General features: G+C 35.7%; 1 protein-coding gene across 1 annotated transcript; it reads right to left on the bottom strand.

The window, feature by feature from the left end:
• Nucleotides 1-4306: 4306 nt before the first annotated feature.
• MS3_00004764 (uncharacterized protein) lies at nt 4307-10893 on the bottom strand. The gene is made up of 7 exons (XM_051212737.1): nt 10801-10893; nt 10669-10738; nt 7943-9867; nt 7116-7194; nt 6353-6439; nt 5449-5597; nt 4307-4898 (listed from the first exon to the last, which is right to left on the bottom strand). Exons 3-7 carry the CDS (start codon nt 7961-7963, stop codon nt 4797-4799), a joined length of 438 nt encoding a protein of 145 aa, XP_051068638.1. The 5' UTR covers nt 7964-9867; nt 10669-10738; nt 10801-10893; the 3' UTR covers nt 4307-4796.
• Nucleotides 10894-20903: the final 10010 nt, after the last annotated feature.

Genomic DNA, 20903 nt, shown 5'->3' with positions numbered 1-20903 from the left:
TGTGCGCAAGGCTGAAGGCCCTGAGTTAGAATCTCGCAGGGTGTGGGTTTGTGGATGCGCACTGTTGAGAGTCGCACATTAGAAGGAAACGGCCGTCCATTGCTTCCAGTTTCTCAATAGTGGTCTAACATCAATCGGTTCATGATCCCGTCAATAACTTAATAATCCACAACACTATACCGATGATTTTAAGGAAATTTCACCACAGAATAATATCATTTGATATTTACGATGGTGATTAATTTAAACGCAGTTGTTGGGACACCGTACTAATATGTTTTGCTTATTCAAAGCTCAATGACAAACTATTGATTGGTTATTGTTGACTTTTCATAACCGCTTGTGCACAACGAGGTTAGCCTGAGTACAATCATTTATCTGTGCTCATAATTCATTGTCACAGTGTAAACAACCAAAGCTAACAGATTCAAAATAATGGAGACCATGAAGTATAAACCTAGAATGATAGATAGTCAGAATGCAGATTTGCTAATAAAACTGGTAACAATGTGGTGTGTTCTACCAATTTCGACAGGTATATGTAGTATGTATCATCAGTCGGAAGTGGAATGTTTGGTGGCGGGAGGTTGAGAACATCGAAGAGAAGAGGACGAGAACAGTGAGTGATTGGTATAGAAACGAAGGATTAAAGGCGTTTGAGACAACTGTTGGGTATTTTGCAAATGAAGTATTTGTTGTTTATTTCTCAAATTTTACTGAGAAATTCAGTGATTTTGTATCCAGGTAAATCTGCTTGTTCCTACATGTGTTCTCGTTGACTACAGTAGTACTGGTGGTAGTATTGGTAATGATGTGAGAATTTTAATGCATGTTCGAAAGTTGGCACATTCATATGTCGAGTAATACGTAGTTCTGCACTTCATTTAGTTTACAAAAACGAATGTCAATACCAAATGATTGATATATCGTAAAACATTAAATTGCTTGAACAATTCAATCTACTTCACTCGGCCATCATATTCAATCTCAGTCATTATAATCAATGAGAAAAACGTTTAGGCAAAAATAAGGTGTATCTATCCAAAATATCGGGTAACGATGCGTTTCTTTATCATAGTGTTGCAACTAGTGTGATGAGAAGAAGAATTGAGTAAGAAACACTCATGAATGCGTTCACCACAGCAAGGCAATACTGACAACCGAATCTTTCTGGATGCATAAATGCTTACTTACTTACGCCTATTACTCCCAATGGAGTATAGGCCGCCAACCAGCATTCTACAATCCACTCTGTCCTCCACCTTCTTTTCTAGTTCCATCCAATTCTTATTCATTTTTCTCATGTCTGTCTCCATTTCCCGGCGTAATGTGTTCTTCTTTGGTCTTCTTCTTTTCCTTTGGCCTTCAGGATTCCATGAGAGGGCTTGTCTTGTGACGCAGTTGGGTGCTTTCCTCAATGTGTGTCCTATCCACTTCCAGTGCTTCTTCTTGATTTTTTCCTCCACTGAAGTCTGGTTTGTTCTCTCCCACAGTACGTTGTTGCTAATAGTGTCCGACCAACTGATCCGAAGTATTTTGCGTAGACAACTGTTAATAAACACTTGTATCTTCTGAATGATGGATTTCGTAGTTCTCCAAGTTTCTGCCCCATACAGTAGAACTGTCTTGACATTTATATTGAAAATCCTTACCTTGGTGTTGGTTGACAGACAATTGTTTCGAGTTCCAGATATTCCTCAGTTGTAAATATGCTGCTCGTGCTTTGCCGATCCGTGCCTTCACATCTGCATCGAATCCACCCTATTCATTAATGATGCTGCCTAGATATGTAAAGGCTTTTACCTCTTCCAAATCTTCTCCGTCAATTGTGATTGCATTGGTTCATGATGTTTTGTATCGGAGAACATTGCTTTTCCCTTTGTGTATATTGAGACCTACTGCTGCTGAGGCTGCTGCTACACTGGTCGTTTTCTCCTGCATTTGTTGTTGCGTTTGGGATGGAAGGGCCAGATCATCTGCGAAGTCTAGATCATCCAACTGCATTCTAGCTGTCCACTGTATCCCGTGTTTCCCTTCAGACGTTGACGTCTTCATGATCCAGTCGATCACCAGGAGAAAGAGAAAGGGTGAGAGTAACCAACCTTGGCTGACACCGGTCTTTACTTCGAACGTCTTTGTCAACTGTCCTCTATGCACGATTTTGCAGTTTAAACAAGACTCGTGGACTGCAAACACTGGAAAATCAGGCTGACTCCTCAACTGATAGTTGTTGCATCGTTCACATGTTCAACATCTCTCAGATTTCGAAACGCAGACATGTTTATCGGCATCTGATAACAGTGGTTTGTCTTGACTTCAGAGGAGCATTTGACTCTGTATACCGAGATGTTCTGTGGCAGTGTTTGTTATTAAAATGCGTACCTCAGAAATACATGAACCTTGTGAAGAGCCATTACTCGAACACCATCAGTCGACTCAGAGCTTATGTCAAACTGCCATATGATTTCACAAACTCAGGCAGGATGTTTTGGATGAGCTTCTTCACATCTATATGCAAATTGTTGCTTCAGGACTGGTCTGCATCAACACGTGAACTAAGGATAGGGAGTGAAGTAAGCAACATGTATTCATCCAACTTATTCCGTGTTTAGCTTTTCGTTAACGTCATTGCTCAAAGGGTGCAAGCGATATATTCCCGTTTACGGCATATGTTAGGAGACAAATGCTCTCTGTCATCCCAATATTCATCATTAAACTACTAGACGACACCAGTTAAACGAATCAAAGAAATTATTAATGGCTGTAACTGTTAGTGTAATGATTAACACAGAAATTTGCGTTCCACTAAGCACTATGTATATGAAACATAATGAGAACATGTAACTTAATGATAGCGTGTAATGAGATCATCCTGCAATAACTTTGTATATGTTAAGTAGTTAATGGTGGATGACAGCAATGTTTGAACACTAGTTTCATGCTGGTTGACACTTGACCTTTAGAGATAACTAGAATATCAAGAGTGTTGATGTTAACTGTTTGATGAGAACTCGTGTCATACAATTTCACAGTTTGACAACTTATCACTGAAACACTCGTTCCACAACTGAACACCTGTACTACCAGGCTTCATTTTCAACCCCATAGATGAAGTTTAGTCAGCACTGAGAGCCAGAAAAACATGATATTGCATACTACTATGTGATTAGTTAGTGCATATCAGCACTTTCATCAAAGTAGACTGAATTGCACTTCGCATGTTCTACATGTCTGTTCAATTATTTCACTCTACTCATCAAAATAATGTTGCTACTCCTCAACAAACGATGTCAATTACAACACTGATTCTTCATCAGTTATAAAGAAACAAACAAACGAATCAGTCTTTTGAATAGAAAGCAGATCCTTATATACGTTTTATACGTTTTTGAATACAATTAACCAAATGAGAATACAAGAATTCGCAATCACTAGAACATTATCGGAAGTTCATTAAAGTGATGATTGATCTACGTCGGACCACCATCGAAATACTAGAAGAACATGATAGCCGGCATGTTCTAGCATGAGACCTCTCAACAATGAACACTCACAGTAGTCTTACACACTAACTTAATGCGTCCCATTTTGTCACAATCAAAGCATTCAACAACATGATGAGGAAATGATTTCTAAAAATCCAGTTTACCAAGTCAGTGCTCATCTTTATATTCATGTCTGAAACTGTTTTCATGATTCAATGTGTATCTACATTTATTGTCTGATGAGATGACGCGATGTTTGCAGTAAACGGTACTGATTTTGAGTCTCAGGGTGAACACCAACTCTGTGATGCAAGTACACCAACCTGGTGAGTTTTAAATGGGATAAAGTGATATTCCATTGCTAGCCACCACCCGTTTCTGCTTCTGTTGCTTATAACTTTAAATAATATCGAGTCAACGTGTACAGGATGCATATTTACGATAAAAACACTGGTCAACAACAGTGCTATTCATCAACGAGGGCATTCAAGTAATTAATAGGAATGGTACACTACAGTTTATTTGTCATATTATTGAACAGTGCTATGGCCAAACTAGTACTACTTTATTCAACCTACACTTTTTCACAGTTCTACTTGTGTATTGGCTTTGCTATCTAGAGTTCTTTTCACAATCCGTATTCATAAAACTGTATTAACTATAATTTGTCATTGAGCTTTCAATAAGCAAACAATAACGAAGAAGGGATGTGTTTATTTACAAACGCTCAACCTAATGAACCACTGAATCGCTTTACTCGGAATAGCTACACTGGTCTCGGCTTTTCGCTAAACCTGTGAGAATCCCCTCAAGAAGCTATTCACTAGTGAGCACATGGTAATTATCAGTATAGGGTTGTGTATATTATTAAGTTATTGATTGAGATCATGAACCGATTGACGATAGACCAGCATTGAAAACCTGGAAACAATGAACGACTATTTCCTCCTATTGTGTGACTCCTCAACAGTGCTCATCCACAATCTTGTTCGCGGAATTTGAACCTAGGACCTTCAGCCTTGTGCACAAAATACTCAACCCACTAGACCGCTGACCCGACCTATATCCAACGGTGTAACACAAATTACTTTGGATCAAATGAAAACAATCACATATATAATGAAAACCATGTTTAATATTCGATTAAAACAAAACAGAGCAAACAAAACAAAACAGCAAAACAACATTACATAATTGATTACATAATTGATCATAGAAAAGTGCATAAACTAATATCTAAACTAGTGAAATGAACTACAAAATATAGTTCTATTCATATGTGTAAATGTTTCTGTAGAACATAAATTACATTTATTTTCCTTTAAATAATTTAAACCATATGACAAATCCAGCACATACAATCACGAAACATGAAACTAATGCTATTATTACATATACGTAAACATATGATTTCTGAAATGAAATAAACAAAACAACATAGATATATGTATGGATCAGTTTAGAGGTTGTGGACATTGTCAAGTTATTGATTGAGATCATGAACCGATTGATGTTAGACCACTATTGAAAAGCTGGAAGCAATGGACGAGATTCTAACTCAGGGCCTTCAGACTTACGGGCAAGCGCTTAACATACTACACCACAGCGTCGGTATAAAATGTTGGTAATATATAACCTCAACCAATCCACGAAGTAGAAACAGGTGTCTACCTCAGTACAATAGAAGATGGTCGCGCGATTTCGTGAGTTGATTGAGGTTACACATTAACACCGTTGTATACCGATCCAGTGGTCTAGTAGATTGAGCGTTTGTGAACAAGGCTGGAGGGTGCGAGTTTGAATCCCGCGAGCAAGATTGTGGATGCGCGCTGTTAAGGAGTCCCACAATAGGGCGAAAGGGCCTTCCATTGCTTCCAGATTGTCAATGGTGCTATAACATCAATTGGTTCATGATCACAATCAAAAAAGAAAGAAAACGTTGTTAAGTTTAATGGTTACTTACAGTGGGATGACAATCATTTTCCATCCAATGATCAATATGTGTATCAAGACCATTGGTACATGTATTCGCTGTTGAACACCAATAACATGTCATATTCGGTTTAGATGCAGATAGACATGTTTCTTTTGAATCTTTAATGTAACAGGTTTCTATAAAACAAAAGAACATGATGATTGTATTACAAGTGATTGAATAAAAGAAACCTTAAAGAAATGTATCTATAAACTGCTTAATATTCTCCGACATCAATTCACTCGACAAGTCGCCAAATCAGAACATGGTTGAACAGGAAAACCGATTCTATTCCAAATAACAAGGTTAGATGGAAGTAAGAAGAAGAAGAAGAAGCACAATAGGAAAAACATTTGTGTATATTTATAGTTTTTACATTGAGGAGATTCTAGAATGTTCTGCAAGTATCGACTAGTGCTGATTAAATAAGAATTAGCCAATCAGCATGCGCCAAAGCACTCGTACATTGACCATGCTTTAATCCAATCTATGTCCCGCTAACACAAGGTAATTACAATCAATATTTGAGGAAAATTCGATATCACATGCACTAAATGAATGAACAATGGCACACTGCCTTGTCAATGCATCCTCAATTAACTGTCGATAAATTTTATTTACCAATTGTATCATCTTATCCGTCGGTTTTATGACACTGTGATTACGTAATATTGAACAAAACGAAGACTAAAATATCAATCAAGTTTGATTTGTCATGTTGAAGATTGAACAACGAATCGAAAAGAAGTCATTCATAGTGAACAGAACGTCGTTGAGATAGATGTTTGCATAACGGACTAGAATCTCACTTGGAATTCTTCATTTGAAGTAATCAACTTAAAGTGTTCAAATGTGAAAATGGTCAATACTGATCAAATCACTTATGACATACCTGTATTCGGTTCAAACTCCACCAAAGTACGATGGTTGATCAAGTGTACTGGAATGTTAATTCGATTGTACGATTCGAACATAGAGTCTGATTGAACAAAAGAACAAACACTTCAATTTACGATTTCTATTGAAATTATAACAAGTGGTGTGTATCATTTAACTTGTGAACAAAATAAGAAACATCGTTGAGTTTGAATAAAATGGAGGTAGTTCAACACTCCAAGAGAATATGTCTGGTTCATCAAAAATTATTTCACATTTCGGATTACAACTAGTCAACATGGAGAGTTACAGTTTAGTTTCAATAAAGGTTAATTACAGTTCTTCAATATTCAGTAGACGTCGTCTGAAACATCCAGCAATTTCATCAGTGACTTACACTGTGATTCTTTTATCACGTAAAACAATTGAATACTGTTTCAGGAAGCATCAACATAATACTGACGTTGATATATCGAAAAGCAATAAAGTTTGAATAGTGCCAACCTCCCTCCATGGAAAGTATTCCGACTTTATTCCGAACATTTATTTTCAATAATTCAGTGATATTCCGATCAATTTATTTCACACACGGAACAATCGATCGATGTAGACTGATAGAAAGCGAAATTAAGTCAGTGTAATAGACTAGATTAGACCTCTATGATGACACTTTGATAACTGTTTGGAGATAGAAAGTTATATAATAGTAACAGATGGTTGTCGATGTACAACACTGCACATTGAAACATTCAGAAATGTAACGGTAAAATGTTTCTTACTGTTCGTTGTATCATCTATACAATGGTGTCGATAATCAATCCACGACTGTAAATTGCTTTCATCATTTTCCTTGGGTATCTGAAAACAACCATCAGAAATATGAATTAAGATCTGTTAAACACACAACCACATACATCAAGAGTAACTATTCATTTCAGTAGTGTGTCATCATTCAGGTCTTCATATTCAAAGACAATTAATCACATTCAAATTAGGCAAACTAGTATCATCAGTTTCTTTTCGAGGATATTTCACCTAGTCTTTACAGCTATTCTAACTTAGTTTAGTCATCAACTTCAGTGAGGTCTGATATACAATCTGTCAATAATAAAACGAGGCGATACAATGTAGCATGAACATCTACGTCTTTTGAAATGAGATACCATTTTGAATAACTCCATGGATAGTAACTACTAATGTTTCCAGATTACTTCTTATCATTTAAAACAAATTGAGTTTCAAACATGTCATCTGTTCTTTCATAGAACCATATTATAGTGAATCAACAGCAGTTGTATTCAAAGTAGATGAAACATCAAACGATGACATTGAAATAACTACACACTCCGAACTGATCAATAATTTCATCAATTGACTCATGATTTCAATCAGTGAAATTTCTACACAAAACCTCGTTCACAAATGATGTCAGAATAAAATGCCTCATTGAAGTTTAAGTTATAATGTCATATAACCTGTCTACATAATATAAAATCTTGTTCTGCGTTCCTCGTGTTTAGTGTATCTAGACGCAATCGCCATTACTCAAGTAAATGAGACAGCACAATGAAATTACATTACATCACCATTCAATAGTGAAACTTACATTCTCAAAGTAAATAGACATCTTCCCATTCGGATATATCAGATAAGTTACTTGACCTGTTTCATCTACCAAATGAACATCATCGTTACACAGAATATGAAGAACAATTAATAAACATGTTATTGTTGCATTCAAAATTGTATATACCAACTCATTATGTGATCAGATCTGTTTACTTCAAGTCATAATGAACACATTCAAGTGAACGTGATGTCAATGAAAGGAAGATGTATCCTTCAAAATGACTGTAAGATATCTAGTTCTCAAATGTGAATCAATCCGTCATTTTTACATTGAAACAATGAATCATGAGCTTTTCAATCAGATCTAATACTCTGCGAGATAGATATATATTCACATTCACGCAATAATTTCTGTTTCTCACTGAAGATCAATCAACCTGATGTGGATAGTCAATGAGAAGTAGCCTAGTGAGGAGCTATACCGATGACAATCATAAGTGACCTGAAGGACAAGTGCATTTGATTGGGTAAGAAATGTATGTGTTTACTGAGAATTATTGTGTTGGATACACGAAAAAGTATTTGTGCATTTTATTGAGAAGCCAAATTCACTTTGTCACACACATCACTTCTGTGTTGTCGCTCACCATGTATCAATCTCTGCTCTCGGTTGCCTACTCATAACAGTCCTCTCATCAAGTTCTGTTTGAGTTTGTCAATGAAAATGATTCTTTGCAATTGATTTTACTTACCACCAGAATTTGTATTCTCCTGAAGAGACCATTTGACAGCGAATAATTCGGCTGATAAAATGAATATTAAATGAGTATTTACGGATATGTATATTAAATGTCTATCTCTTTTAATAATAAACATACATTTTAACATAGAATGAGTTTGAACATATGTCATGTTCTTCCCTTTAGGATTTGAGTAAATGGATGCAGTTGAATGATCAATGAACCCTGATGATGCGATTTGAACGATTGTTAATTATAATGAACATTTTCAATTCAAACAATGGAGAAGAATATTTTACTCTTATAACGTTGGTTCTAGGAACTTAAGATTAATTCGTGGACTTAACAAGTCTTTCCACCAGCAACAGTTGCGTAAAACCATCATAACTTCTATAAATCCGATAGAACAGCTTATTCTCAATTAAGCTAATTATCATTCAGAAATGTTATTCCGACGTCAATAATTGTGCTGAATCACCGAAATAGATGAAGTTGAACTGAGAAATTCTACTTGAGTTCATACCCTGGGTGTTCTATTTTAAGTAAATCATTTCGTTGTAACGGACTATTCATGGTCGTTCGTTTGATTCGCTATTTCAGGGAAAGGCATTAGTTCAAATTTCATACTCATACAAATACGATAATTTAGAAAGTGTTGAATATCCTATGGTCTGCAGACAACAACTAAGCGACATTAAACCTTTATGGATCAAGTGAGTGCCAGAAAAGAGATGGAGGACATCAAATACATTTTAGTAGTTCATATATCTCAATAAGACAATCTGTCATAACGCAGGAATTCACTTATTGTTGTGCATGTGGTCAGTTAGGTTCATTGAATCTACTGAGATTTATCGAGACATTGTAATATCTTTTGTACTATAGTTCAGATAGACTGGAACCTACGTAATGGTAACTTTAAGTTATTTCTCATCAATCAATTTGTGTTTGTTTGGAAGTGAATCCTCGTCTTATTTTACATTTGTACCTGACAGTAATGACTACATATTGTGAAGGAATGTTCGAGCACTGAAACACACAAACCAATACAATCATTGCGTATAATCAAGTTAACTAGTGAAAAATTTGAAAGAGAAAAGCATGTTTATTCAATAATAGAACGACTCACTTTCATTCAGAATCTCAGGTGTGTCTCCAAAGGAGATCTTTTCAAAGATTTTAATTTGTCCCATTAATTTGTCTCCGAAAGTTTCCATTAAACCTGTATTTATTAAATGGATGGATAATAACAACCCATTTACAGTTAATTTCGATTATGGTTACATTTAAGTTAAGCCCTTTTGTTAACTTAGATGACAGACAATGTGATTCGAACAGTAACGATTCGTGTATTTCTCTGTACTATTATCATCACTACCATATCTGTATAAACATGTATCTTGATCACGAGACAGACTCTAGCTTAAATGTTGATCGCTTAAATATCGATTATGGATCATTCTCTTCCTCGTGTATAACATGGTACTCGAATCCTATTATTAGCCTTTGCTTTGACTAGCTGATCATAAATAATTCGCTTCTGTATTTGCTCGCATACACACACACATTCTTCTTACTCCATCAAATTCGCTCGAAGTGCTTTGTTAACTGGGCTATCTATCCGCTAATAAACTGTAGTTGCCACTTCTTATTGTCTTCTCATTTCACATAACATTGAGATTTCTATCACAACATAACGGTTACAAAGATGATTGATAAACGATGCAAAGCCATTACAACATACAATTTGGAATGATAATTTACAGTGAATGAATGAACAGATTTGTGACGAACATTTACAATACAATTCCTACCCCTAACCATCATCAGTAAATCTTCATCTTAGTTCCTCAAACTAATCTATAACCCTCATTAAGTAGTAGTCAGTCGGTGGACGTCATCAACATTACTTTATTGTTGCTCAAACGTTGTCCATAATGCATAGTCTCATTCAATTGTGAGTTTAAGAAATATGATTCAATATGATTAACAGAACTTAGTATCAAGAAAATTATTCTCTTACCAGAATCAATCATTGTCAATCCATTGACTATTTTACCGTAATATTTAAACTGGAATTTCGGTTTAACCATCTAAAAGTGTACACACACACATTCGTGTTAGTACCATCTATTACAAAATGGTATCAACTTACTTCAGAAGAAATTTTACTCTTGACAAAAGTTCCACTTTGAATAGGATTGGGTTGATCAAGATGAATTCTTTGAAAATATTCATAATGATCAGACTGTGTATATATGTGAAATTAACATCTAATTGGTTACTTACATAACTGTATGTAGTATTTTGAGAAATTATCTTTTCATATTTGACATCTTTTATACGTCCACAAGTGTTCTGACAGTCGAATAGCTTAGTGAATACAATGACCAACAAACAAGATGGAAGAGTAAATCTGTAACATTGAAAATGAACATAACATTATAGATTAGTGTCATCAAATTGGAATGAATATGCTTCATTCATTTATTGAATCGTTTCACTTGACACTTACTTCATCTTCTTCTTGTTTAAGAGAGTAGAATGATATTGAAATGGTTTCTCAGGTTTATATAGACTTTTTTTGAGTTCACTTCTTTCTGTATGATTTGATGATTCAAAACAACCAATAAGAAAGATCATGTGTCACATATTTATGTGTTTATTGTGAATCGATAATTGTGCAAGATCAACTTCATCATTGTTCAATATTCTTCTACCTACTATTAAAGATGTGTGCTGACAATTATTCACAAGGTGGTTGAAATTTCTTACCTCTATTGATGGAATATTATTGGATAGAAATAAAATATGTGCTCATGTGTTCTACAATAATAAACATTTGATTGGTGGTTATATTTGCTTAACTCTTGTAATCTGATTGGTTGAAATCAATATGGCATAAACTATTTCGATTGGTTGTTGAAATTTGCATTTTAATATTCGAATTTTATTTTATTGAGAAAGTGGTATCAAACGGTTCTATCCGTGTTTAATATTAAGATTGTAACTTGAGAATAAAGTCATAATCATTCTATTCAACCATCATATGACAGTGTTAATGTCTGTTTAGAGATATGGACATAGAAAGTGGAATGACAATTTGTCTAGTGATCACACATACTAACGTCTCTACAAAACGCCTTTCTGATCATAATCATTATATGCTCATTAGTGACTGGCTTCAAGAGGTGTTTCCTGGAGTTTTAATCAGAAACTACAACCAGTGGAGTTCAACCTGGTCTATTGTGAGATAGAAACTTACTGAAGACAATGATGAACTGTGGCAGAATTGCGCGGATTGGTTGGTGTCAGAGATTAACACTGCTGATTGAGGGATCAGTGATTTAGAGGTTAAGCGTTCACGCATGAGACTGAAAGTCCTGAATTCAAATCTCGCTGGCGGAATCCTGAATGAACACTGCTGATGAGTCCCATATTAGGACATAACGGTCGTCTAGTGCTTCCAGGTTTTCCATAGTGGTCTAGCTTTAGTTGATTCATGAACTCAACTATTAAATTACTATATTCTTTACAAAATTCCTTTCTGAATTAGTTTAGTTACGTAGATTGAATTCGTCAGTGATTGTGATAAGAGAAAATCTATAACATCATAGAAAGTAAAGTAAAAAGAATGGTAAGGGATTTTTTGGAAAACGACACAGATTTGTAATTACATTAGTGATAATTGTACTAGAAAGCTAAGAAAATGTTTGAATGCAAAAGAGGTAAACTGATTAGCTTGATATTGTTTTGCTTGTATTATTCCATTGAGGTTTAAGACAGCAATTGATCAGTCTGTTATTGGCATATGTGCATACTGTGTGTGTGTCTCGATATTGCCTTAATTCACAAGCTTTTTTGTAAGCAAAGATGGATAGTGGTTAGCGGTGGGATCCAGTACGCGTGTCACTTCGTCCTATTTGGGACTCGTCAGCTGGATGTACCTGCATCTCCGAGAGTTGATGTTCACTCTGAGACTTGAACTCAGTATCATTCGTTTCAAACGTCATTGCGTTATCCACTCAGCTATTGGGTCCTGATAGCCACTTGCTTGTGCAATAGGATGAATTTAAAATTCATTTGGTATTGTTTGACTTGTATCTGCCCACTATCCATCTTTGTTTATAAGAAGTAAACTGATTTCTATTGAAATGTGTTCCCTTGAATTATTTCAAAACCTCGTTATAGCCCATAGTAACTGTCATCTGTGTTGAATAATACGACTAAATCATAGTAATACGAGTACGTAATAGATATATTTTTATATCAAGTTAAATGTGACGAGTTAACACTGTGGTGAATGAATAACAGTTTTAGACTTTCACAAATGAATTATTCCATTATTTATTCTAACACATAGATATTGGTACAAGGAGGCACCAAATGCATATGCACCAAACAAAGCTCATTTGATATGTGTGAGGGCTGTGATACTGCCCGGGTGCCCAGACCGAAGCAGTTGGTTTTCTTAGGGGTCCACACCTGGAGCCTTCGACCTGAAGGTCTGATCCACAAGGCAATGGAGCAACGTCAGCAGATGCAGTTCTATGGTAGCCAATCACCACCGTTTTGTTCATAAGCCATTTGTTCCTTCGGGATACTGGAGTCCATGTGCACCATTGGTTTGGAATCACGGTTTTTCAACTCCCCTTGGCGGACCCTCCGTGTCCAGCAATCCGGTTAAAGCACCGGACATTCGCTTTTCGTTCTCTTAATTTCGTAAACAACACCGGTGGTTCGATATGCGATTGAACTAACTGATTCTTTCCACAGTGTTTATGAAGAAGGTAAATTTGTTAAAGGAGGATGAGAAATGAATAGCTTTCGAGATATTTTACATCAACAGATAGTCAGAAATGTGACACTCAAAATAATAGAATAATACCATCCTTAGTATTGAGAGGATTCACTGAATGAACAAACTGAACAGAGAACATAAAAATTAATGATAATGAGTGATAGTCAGACCGACAGTGATACGTAACTACTTCATTGTCATAATGATCATCATTGATTGTTTCTTTCTATTTCATCTTCCATAGTTTGACCATGTTAATAATGATGTTTTACATCTGCACTTTATTTGAGATCACAATGTATTTGGCAACCAGAAAAGATATTTTGATAGTTTTGGAATATAACACTGTTGAATTGAAACATATCATGGTTGATGAATAGTTTCTGTTTTGTTGATACACAACACATGTTCGTTACCATCACTTAAAATTGTATCTCCTATTGGCATATGTACACCCTATGTGGATTGTCTCAATAATGCCTTGAGTTATATGTAGTATACGCATAGGTGGATTGAAGACTGTAACTTGAATATTTAGTCAGAATTATATGATTGAATAATAAACATAATCATCACATCTATTTTAATCCGGATGAACCAAATATGGTTCCTTCATTGTGAAAAATACTTTATGAAAACAATTATAATGAAATAATCTTAGAGTTTGTCTGTCAATATCTATCGGTTGACCTTCGTTGTTGATAGAAATATATCACTGATTGTACTTTATTGTTGTCTATCACAACACATTCTTTTCTAATTAACCATATAAGGTGAACTATATTCAATTGTGGTGTGAGCACAATATAATTCTTCTTCTACGCCTTCGCCTTCTTTCTAATTATGCGCCTTTCTTTACGTGACCATTAATCACCCACGCAAACGGAATCAATATGAATGGCATTAGCACTTTTGTAATTAAAAAGAAAGAATAAAATTTGATGAAAACAAATACTTTGGCAGTGTTAGTTCAATAGACATTTTTGCTTCAGCTATGCGTGCAAAATAATAACCATTAGCCATCTAATTCTAATTCAGTTGAATGGTGGTTTTCACAAAGAACCTCCTTGTTTCCATGTGTTGCCGTGAATAATCCTGATTCGTCCAGACTAGACTGGTTATTAGATTCTATGTACATTATCAACGTAAATATAATGAAGACTCTCTCAGAAGGGATTTGGTAGATATTTTAGAAGTTTCACTGATTGAAATCATGAGCCAATTGAAGCTAAACCACCATGGAAAACCTGGAAGCACTGGGTGGCCGTTTCGTCCTAGTACAGGACTCCTCAGCAGTGCGCACACACGATCCAGCAACCCGCGAGATCCGAACTCAATGCACATCAGTCACGCATCAGCCAGGAAGTGGATGGGACACACATTCTGGAAAGGACCTAAAAGCGTCACAAGACAAGCCCTCACATGGAATCCTCAAGGCCAAAGGAATAGAGGAAGACCAAAGAAGAACACATTTCGCCGAGAAATGGAGATAGACATGAGAAAAATGAACAAGAATTGGATGGAACTAGAAAAGAAGGTGGAGGACAGAGTGGATTGTAGAATGCTGGTTGGCGGCCTATACTCCATTGGGAGTAATAGGCGTAAGTAAGTAAGCATTTATGCATCCAGAAAGATTCGGTTGTCAGTATTGCCCTGCTGTGCTGAACGCATTCATGAGTGTTTGTTACTCAATTCTTCTTCTCATCACACTAGTTGCAACACTATGATAAATAAGCGCATCGTTACCCGATATTTTGCATAGATACACCTTATTTTTGCCTAAACGTTTTTCTCATTGATTATAATGACTGAGATTGAATATGATGGCCGAGTGAAGTAGATTGAATTGTTCAAGCAATTTAATGTTTTACGATATATCAATCATTTGGTATTGACATTCGTTTTTGTAAACTAAATGAAGTGCAGAACTACGTATTACTCGACATATGAATGTACCAACTTTCGAACATGCATTAAAATTCTCACATCATTACCAATACTACCACCAGTACTACTGTAGTCAACGAGAACACATGTAGGAACAAGCAGATTTACCTGGATACAAAATCACTGAATTTTCTTCCGAGCGTTGCAATTTAAGTTCAGGACTCCATGAACAGCTTCCACTATGCAAATCATTTATTTCAAACATATCTCGTTTATTTACAAGGCGAACCGACCACCTCACTCGATAAAATAAAAGATATCATTTGTACAAGATCCAGTGAGAATGTGGCTGTGAATGTGGGAGACTGTAATTACTAAGCTGAGTATCATTTATGTATATCAAATATTATATCAATAGTTTATAGGTCAAAATGAAGTTAACTGCACGATGTTGCAGTTTAATCCATCATAAGAATTCCCTATGATATTGACAATCTTCTGAGGCACGCCGTAGTATCGAAGAAGCTTCCATAGTGTTGTTCTGTCCACGCTATCAAATGCTTTATCGTAGTCAATGAAGTTGATGTGGAGTGATGAATTCCATTCAATTGATTGTTCCACAATGATCCGTAGAGTTGCGATTTGGTCTGTACACGATCTATCCTTACGGAATCCTGCCTGTTGGTCTCGAAGTTGGGAGTCTACGCAGTCCTTCATCCTGTTTAACAATACCCAGTTGAAGACTTTTCCCGGTATTGAGAGAAGAGTGATGCCCCTGTAGTTATCACAGTTGCTGAAATCGCCTTTCTTCGGTATTTTGATCAGAAGTCCTTCTTTCCAGTCTTTCGGTACTTGTTCCTCATCCCAAATCTTATCGAAGAGAATGTGGAGCATCCTTGCAGTTGCCGCTACGTCTGCTTTTATAGCCAGAAAAACATGATATTTCACACTACTATGTGATTAATCAGTGCATATCAGTACTTTCATCAAAGTACACTGAATTGCACTTCGCATGTTCTACATGTCTGTTCAATTATTTCACTCTACTCATCAAAATAATGTTGCTACTCCTCAACAAACGATGTCAATTACAACACTGATTCTTCATCAGTTATAAAGAAACAAACAAACGAATCAGTCTTTTGAATAGAAAGCAGATCCTTATATACGTTTTATACGTTTTTGAATACAATTAACCAAATGAGAATACAAGAATTCGCAATCACTAGAACATTATCGGAAGTTCATTAAAGTGATGATTGATCTACGTCGGACCACCATCGAAATACTAGAAGAACATGATAGCCGGCATGTTCTAGCATGAGACCTCTCAACAATGAACACTCACAGTAGTCTTACACACTAACTTAATGCGTCCCATTTTGTCACAATCAAAGCATTCAACAACATGATGAGGAAATGATTTCTAAAAATCCAGTTTACCAAGTCAGTGCTCATCTTTATATTCATGTCTGAAACTGTTTTCATGATTCAATGTGTATCTACATTTATTGTCTGATGAGATGACGCGATGTTTGCAGTAAATGGTACTGATTTTGAGTCTCAGGGTGAACACCAACTCTGTGATGCAAGTACACCAACCTGGTGAGTTTTTTTAAAGGGGATAAAGTGATATTCCACTGCTAGCCACCACCCGTTTCTGCTTCTGTTGCTTATAACTTTAAATAATATCGAGTCAACGTGTACAGGATGCACATTTACGATAAAAAATGACTGGTCAACAACAGTGCTATTCATCAACGAGGGCATTCAAATAATCAGTACAATTGGGACACTACAATTTATTTGTCATATTATTTAACAGTGCTATGGCCAATCTATTACTTTTCTCGATGATTGACTGCAGACTATTGTAGAATTGATATTAAGTGTCCTCATTGTAGTCGTTGGTAGGCGAATAGCATTGGATGATGTTCATTGAAATGTCCTCTTTCATTGTTTTGAAGGAGGCTTTGCCTATCCTTGGTCCATGAGATTCCCAACCTAAAAGTGAATTTTGTGTTTGTTTGGACAGCATCAATATTACTCCTTTTGTATGTGGGGCATTTTCTTCTTCATGGCCGGAGTAAAACAGAAGCTCCTCTGAAGTCAGTCGTTGTTGTCCAACTTGCGTCCAATGTGTTTCACTGATCCCAAGCACGTCTAGGCTGAAGATTGTAAAATAGATGACGACGGAAGAGTTAGGACAGTGGTTGTTCGTACGAACAGTGGATTAGTCAGAAGAGATATACGTAGATTATGCCTCCTGGAAGGCTCGAACTAGTTCCTCGCATATCAATGTAAGTAGGTCTAGTAGGCGTCCTGTTGTAAGTCCTACTCGTTCCTGTAGTGTGATATGTTATATAATTAACCATGACCATAGGCATCAAGATAGCTTGCGTGATATGGAGGGATTTCGGGGGCCGGTGTAAGATCCATTTTGAATGTTTTGTGTTGGTGAAAATCCCTCCATGTATATACTTGTGCTTTGTTCCTATTGATCCCCTTAGTTGTACATTGTTGTCTTTTGATTACATTAAATTGTTAATACTTGTATTTTTTATTATAGTTTTTGTTTTTCTTACGCATTCACTAAGTTTGTGTTTCTTCCCGAGCTGCATCTGTGTTGTTCTACTTGACACTTGTTCTTGGCGGTAGCCATATTGATTTGCTCCTCCTTTTGTGTGTGTGTTCTATCCAGCCAGGGTAGAATAACGTTCATTTGTTGTGACTGGTAATTTTCCCTCATCTTCTATCAACTTCTTTATTTATTGTAATTTAGATTTGATTGATTGAACAACTATTGGTTGAATAGCCGGGTGGTAATATTTGTTTAGGTAACGATTTACATTTAAATTTATGATGAATTATAGGACCGCTATTACCCGATTACTTGTTTTGATTTCGACGGGAAAGGGCGTGTGTCTAAAGACCCCGGAAGGCTATTCTTCACCATCCAAACCGTAGATTGGATTCTAGAGTATATATATCACTGTATAGAGCTAGTGGACATTGTCAAGTTATTGATTGAGATCATGATTCGATTGATGTTAGACCACGTTTGAAAAGCTGGAAGCAATGAATGGAAGCAATGCTTTTGTGCGAATCCACAACAGTGCACATCCACAATCTCGCACCCCACGGGATTTGAACTCAAAGCCTTCAATCTCACGCGCAAATGCTTAGCCTACTGAACCACTGAGCCGGCAACTAATAGTATTAATGTGTAACCTCAACCAATCCACAAAGTAGAAACAGGTGTCTACCTCGGTAAAATAGAAGATGGTCGCGCGATTTCGTGAATTGATTGAGGTTACGCATTAACAACGCTGTATACAGATCCAGTGGTCTAGTAGAATGAGTGTTTCTGCAAAAAGCAGATGCATATAGACATGTTTCTTTTGAATCTTTAATGTAACAAGTTTCAATATAACAAAAGAACATGATGATTGTATTAAAAGTGATTGAATAAAAGAAACCTTAAAGAAATGTATCTATAAAATGCTTAATATTCTCCGGCATTCATAGAGAGCAGAACGCCCGTTGAGATAGATGTTTGCATAACGGACTAGAATCTCACTTGGAATTCTTCATTTGAAGTAATCAACTTAAAGTGTTCAAATGTGAAAATGGTCAATACTGATCAAATCACTTATGACATACCTGTATTCGGTTCAAACTCCACCAAAGTACGATGGTTGATCAAGTTTACTGGAATGTTAATTCGATTGTACGATTCGAACATAGAGTCTGATTGAACAAAAGAACAAACACTTCAATTTACGATTTCTATTGAAATTATAACAAGTGGTGTGCATCATTTAACTTGTGAACAAAATAAGAAACATCGTTGAATTTGAATAAAATGGAGGTAGTTCAACACTCCAAGAGAATATGACTGATTCATCAAAAATTATTTCACATTTCGGATTACAACTAGTCAACATGGAGAGTTACAGATTAGTTTCAATATAGTTAATTACAGTTCTTCAATATTCAGTAGACGTCGTCTGAAACATCCAGCAACTTCATCAGTGACTTACACTGTGATTCTTTTATCACGTAAAACAATTGAATATTGGTTCAAGAAGTATCAACATAACACTGACGTGGATTCAGAATGTAATATAATGGTAACAGATGATCGTCGATGTACATCACTGTACATTGTAACATTCAGAAATGTAACGGTAAAATGTTTCTTACTGTTCGTTGTATCATCTATACAATGGTGTCGATAATCAATCCACGACTGTAAATTGCTTTCATCAATTTCATTGGGTATCTGAAAACAACCATCGGAAACACACAACCACATACATCAAAAGCAACTAATCATTTCAGTAGTGTGTCATCATTCAGGTTATCATATTCAAAGACAATTATTCACATTCAAAATAAGCGTGCTAATACTATCAATTTCCTTTCGAAAATGTTTCACCTAGTGTAAACAGGTATTCCGAATTAATTTAATCATCAACTTCAGTGAGGTCTGATATACAATCTGTCAATAATAAAACGAGGCGATACAATGTAGCATGAACATCTACGTCTTTTGAAATGAGATACCATTTTGAATAACTCCATGGATAGTAACTACTAATGTTTCCAGATTACTTCTTATCATTTAAAACAAATTGAGTTTCAAACATGTCATCTGTTCTTTCATAGAACCATATTATAGTGAATCAACAGCAGTTGTATTCAAAGTAGATGAAACATCAAACGATGACATTGAAATAACTACACACTCCGAACTGATCAATAATTTCATCAATTGACTCATGATTTCAATCAGTGAAATTTCTACACAAAACCTCGTTCACAAATGATGTCAGAATAAAATGCCTCATTGAAGTTTAAGTTATAATGTCATATAACCTGTCTACATAATATAAAATCTTGTTCTGCGTTCCTCGTGTTTAGTGTATCTAGACGCAATCGCCATTACTCAAGTAAATGAGACAGCACAATGAAATTACATTACATCACCATTCAATAGTGAAACTTACATTCTCAAAGTAAATAGACATCTTCCCATTCGGATATATCAGATAAGTTACTTGACCTGTTTCATCTACCAAATGAACATCATCGTTACACAGAATATGAAGAACAATTAATAAACATGTTATTGTTGCATTCAAAATTGTATATACCAACTCATTATGTGATCAGATCTGTTTACTTCAAGTCATAATGAACACATTCAAGTGAACGTGATGTCAATGAAAGGAAGATGTATCCTTCAAAATGACTGTAAGATATCTAGTTCTCAAATGTGAATCAATCCGTCATTTTTACATTGAAACAATGAATCATGAGCTTTTCAATCAGATCTAATACTCTGCGAGATAGATATATATTCACATTCACGCAATAATTTCTGTTTCTCACTGAAGATCAATCAACCTGATGTGGATAGTCAATGAGAAGTAGCCTAGTGAGGAGCTATACCGATGACAATCATAAGTGACCTGAAGGACAAGTGCATTTGATTGGGTAAGAAATGTATGTGTTTACTGAGAATTAATGTGTTGGATAAATGATAGAGTATTTGCGTATTTTAT

The sequence above is a fragment of the Schistosoma haematobium genome, chromosome 3 (genome assembly GCF_000699445.3).
Source record: "Schistosoma haematobium chromosome 3, whole genome shotgun sequence".
NCBI lineage: Eukaryota > Metazoa > Platyhelminthes > Trematoda > Strigeidida > Schistosomatidae > Schistosoma > Schistosoma haematobium.
Note: the sequence above shows the minus strand (reverse complement) of the source record. Positions and strands in the feature narration are given on the sequence as shown.

Coding starts and splice junctions, on each gene's coding strand:
- MS3_00004764 (XM_051212737.1), bottom strand. CDS start 7,963: ATGTCTATTTACTTTGAGAAT. Junction 7,195..7,942: donor TGTCTATTTACTTTGAGAAT/GTAAGTTTCACT, acceptor GGTTGTTTTCAG/ATACCCAAGGAAAATGATGA. Junction 5,598..6,352: donor GGAGTTTGAACCGAATACAG/GTATGTCATAAG, acceptor TTTGTTTTATAG/AAACCTGTTACATTAAAGAT.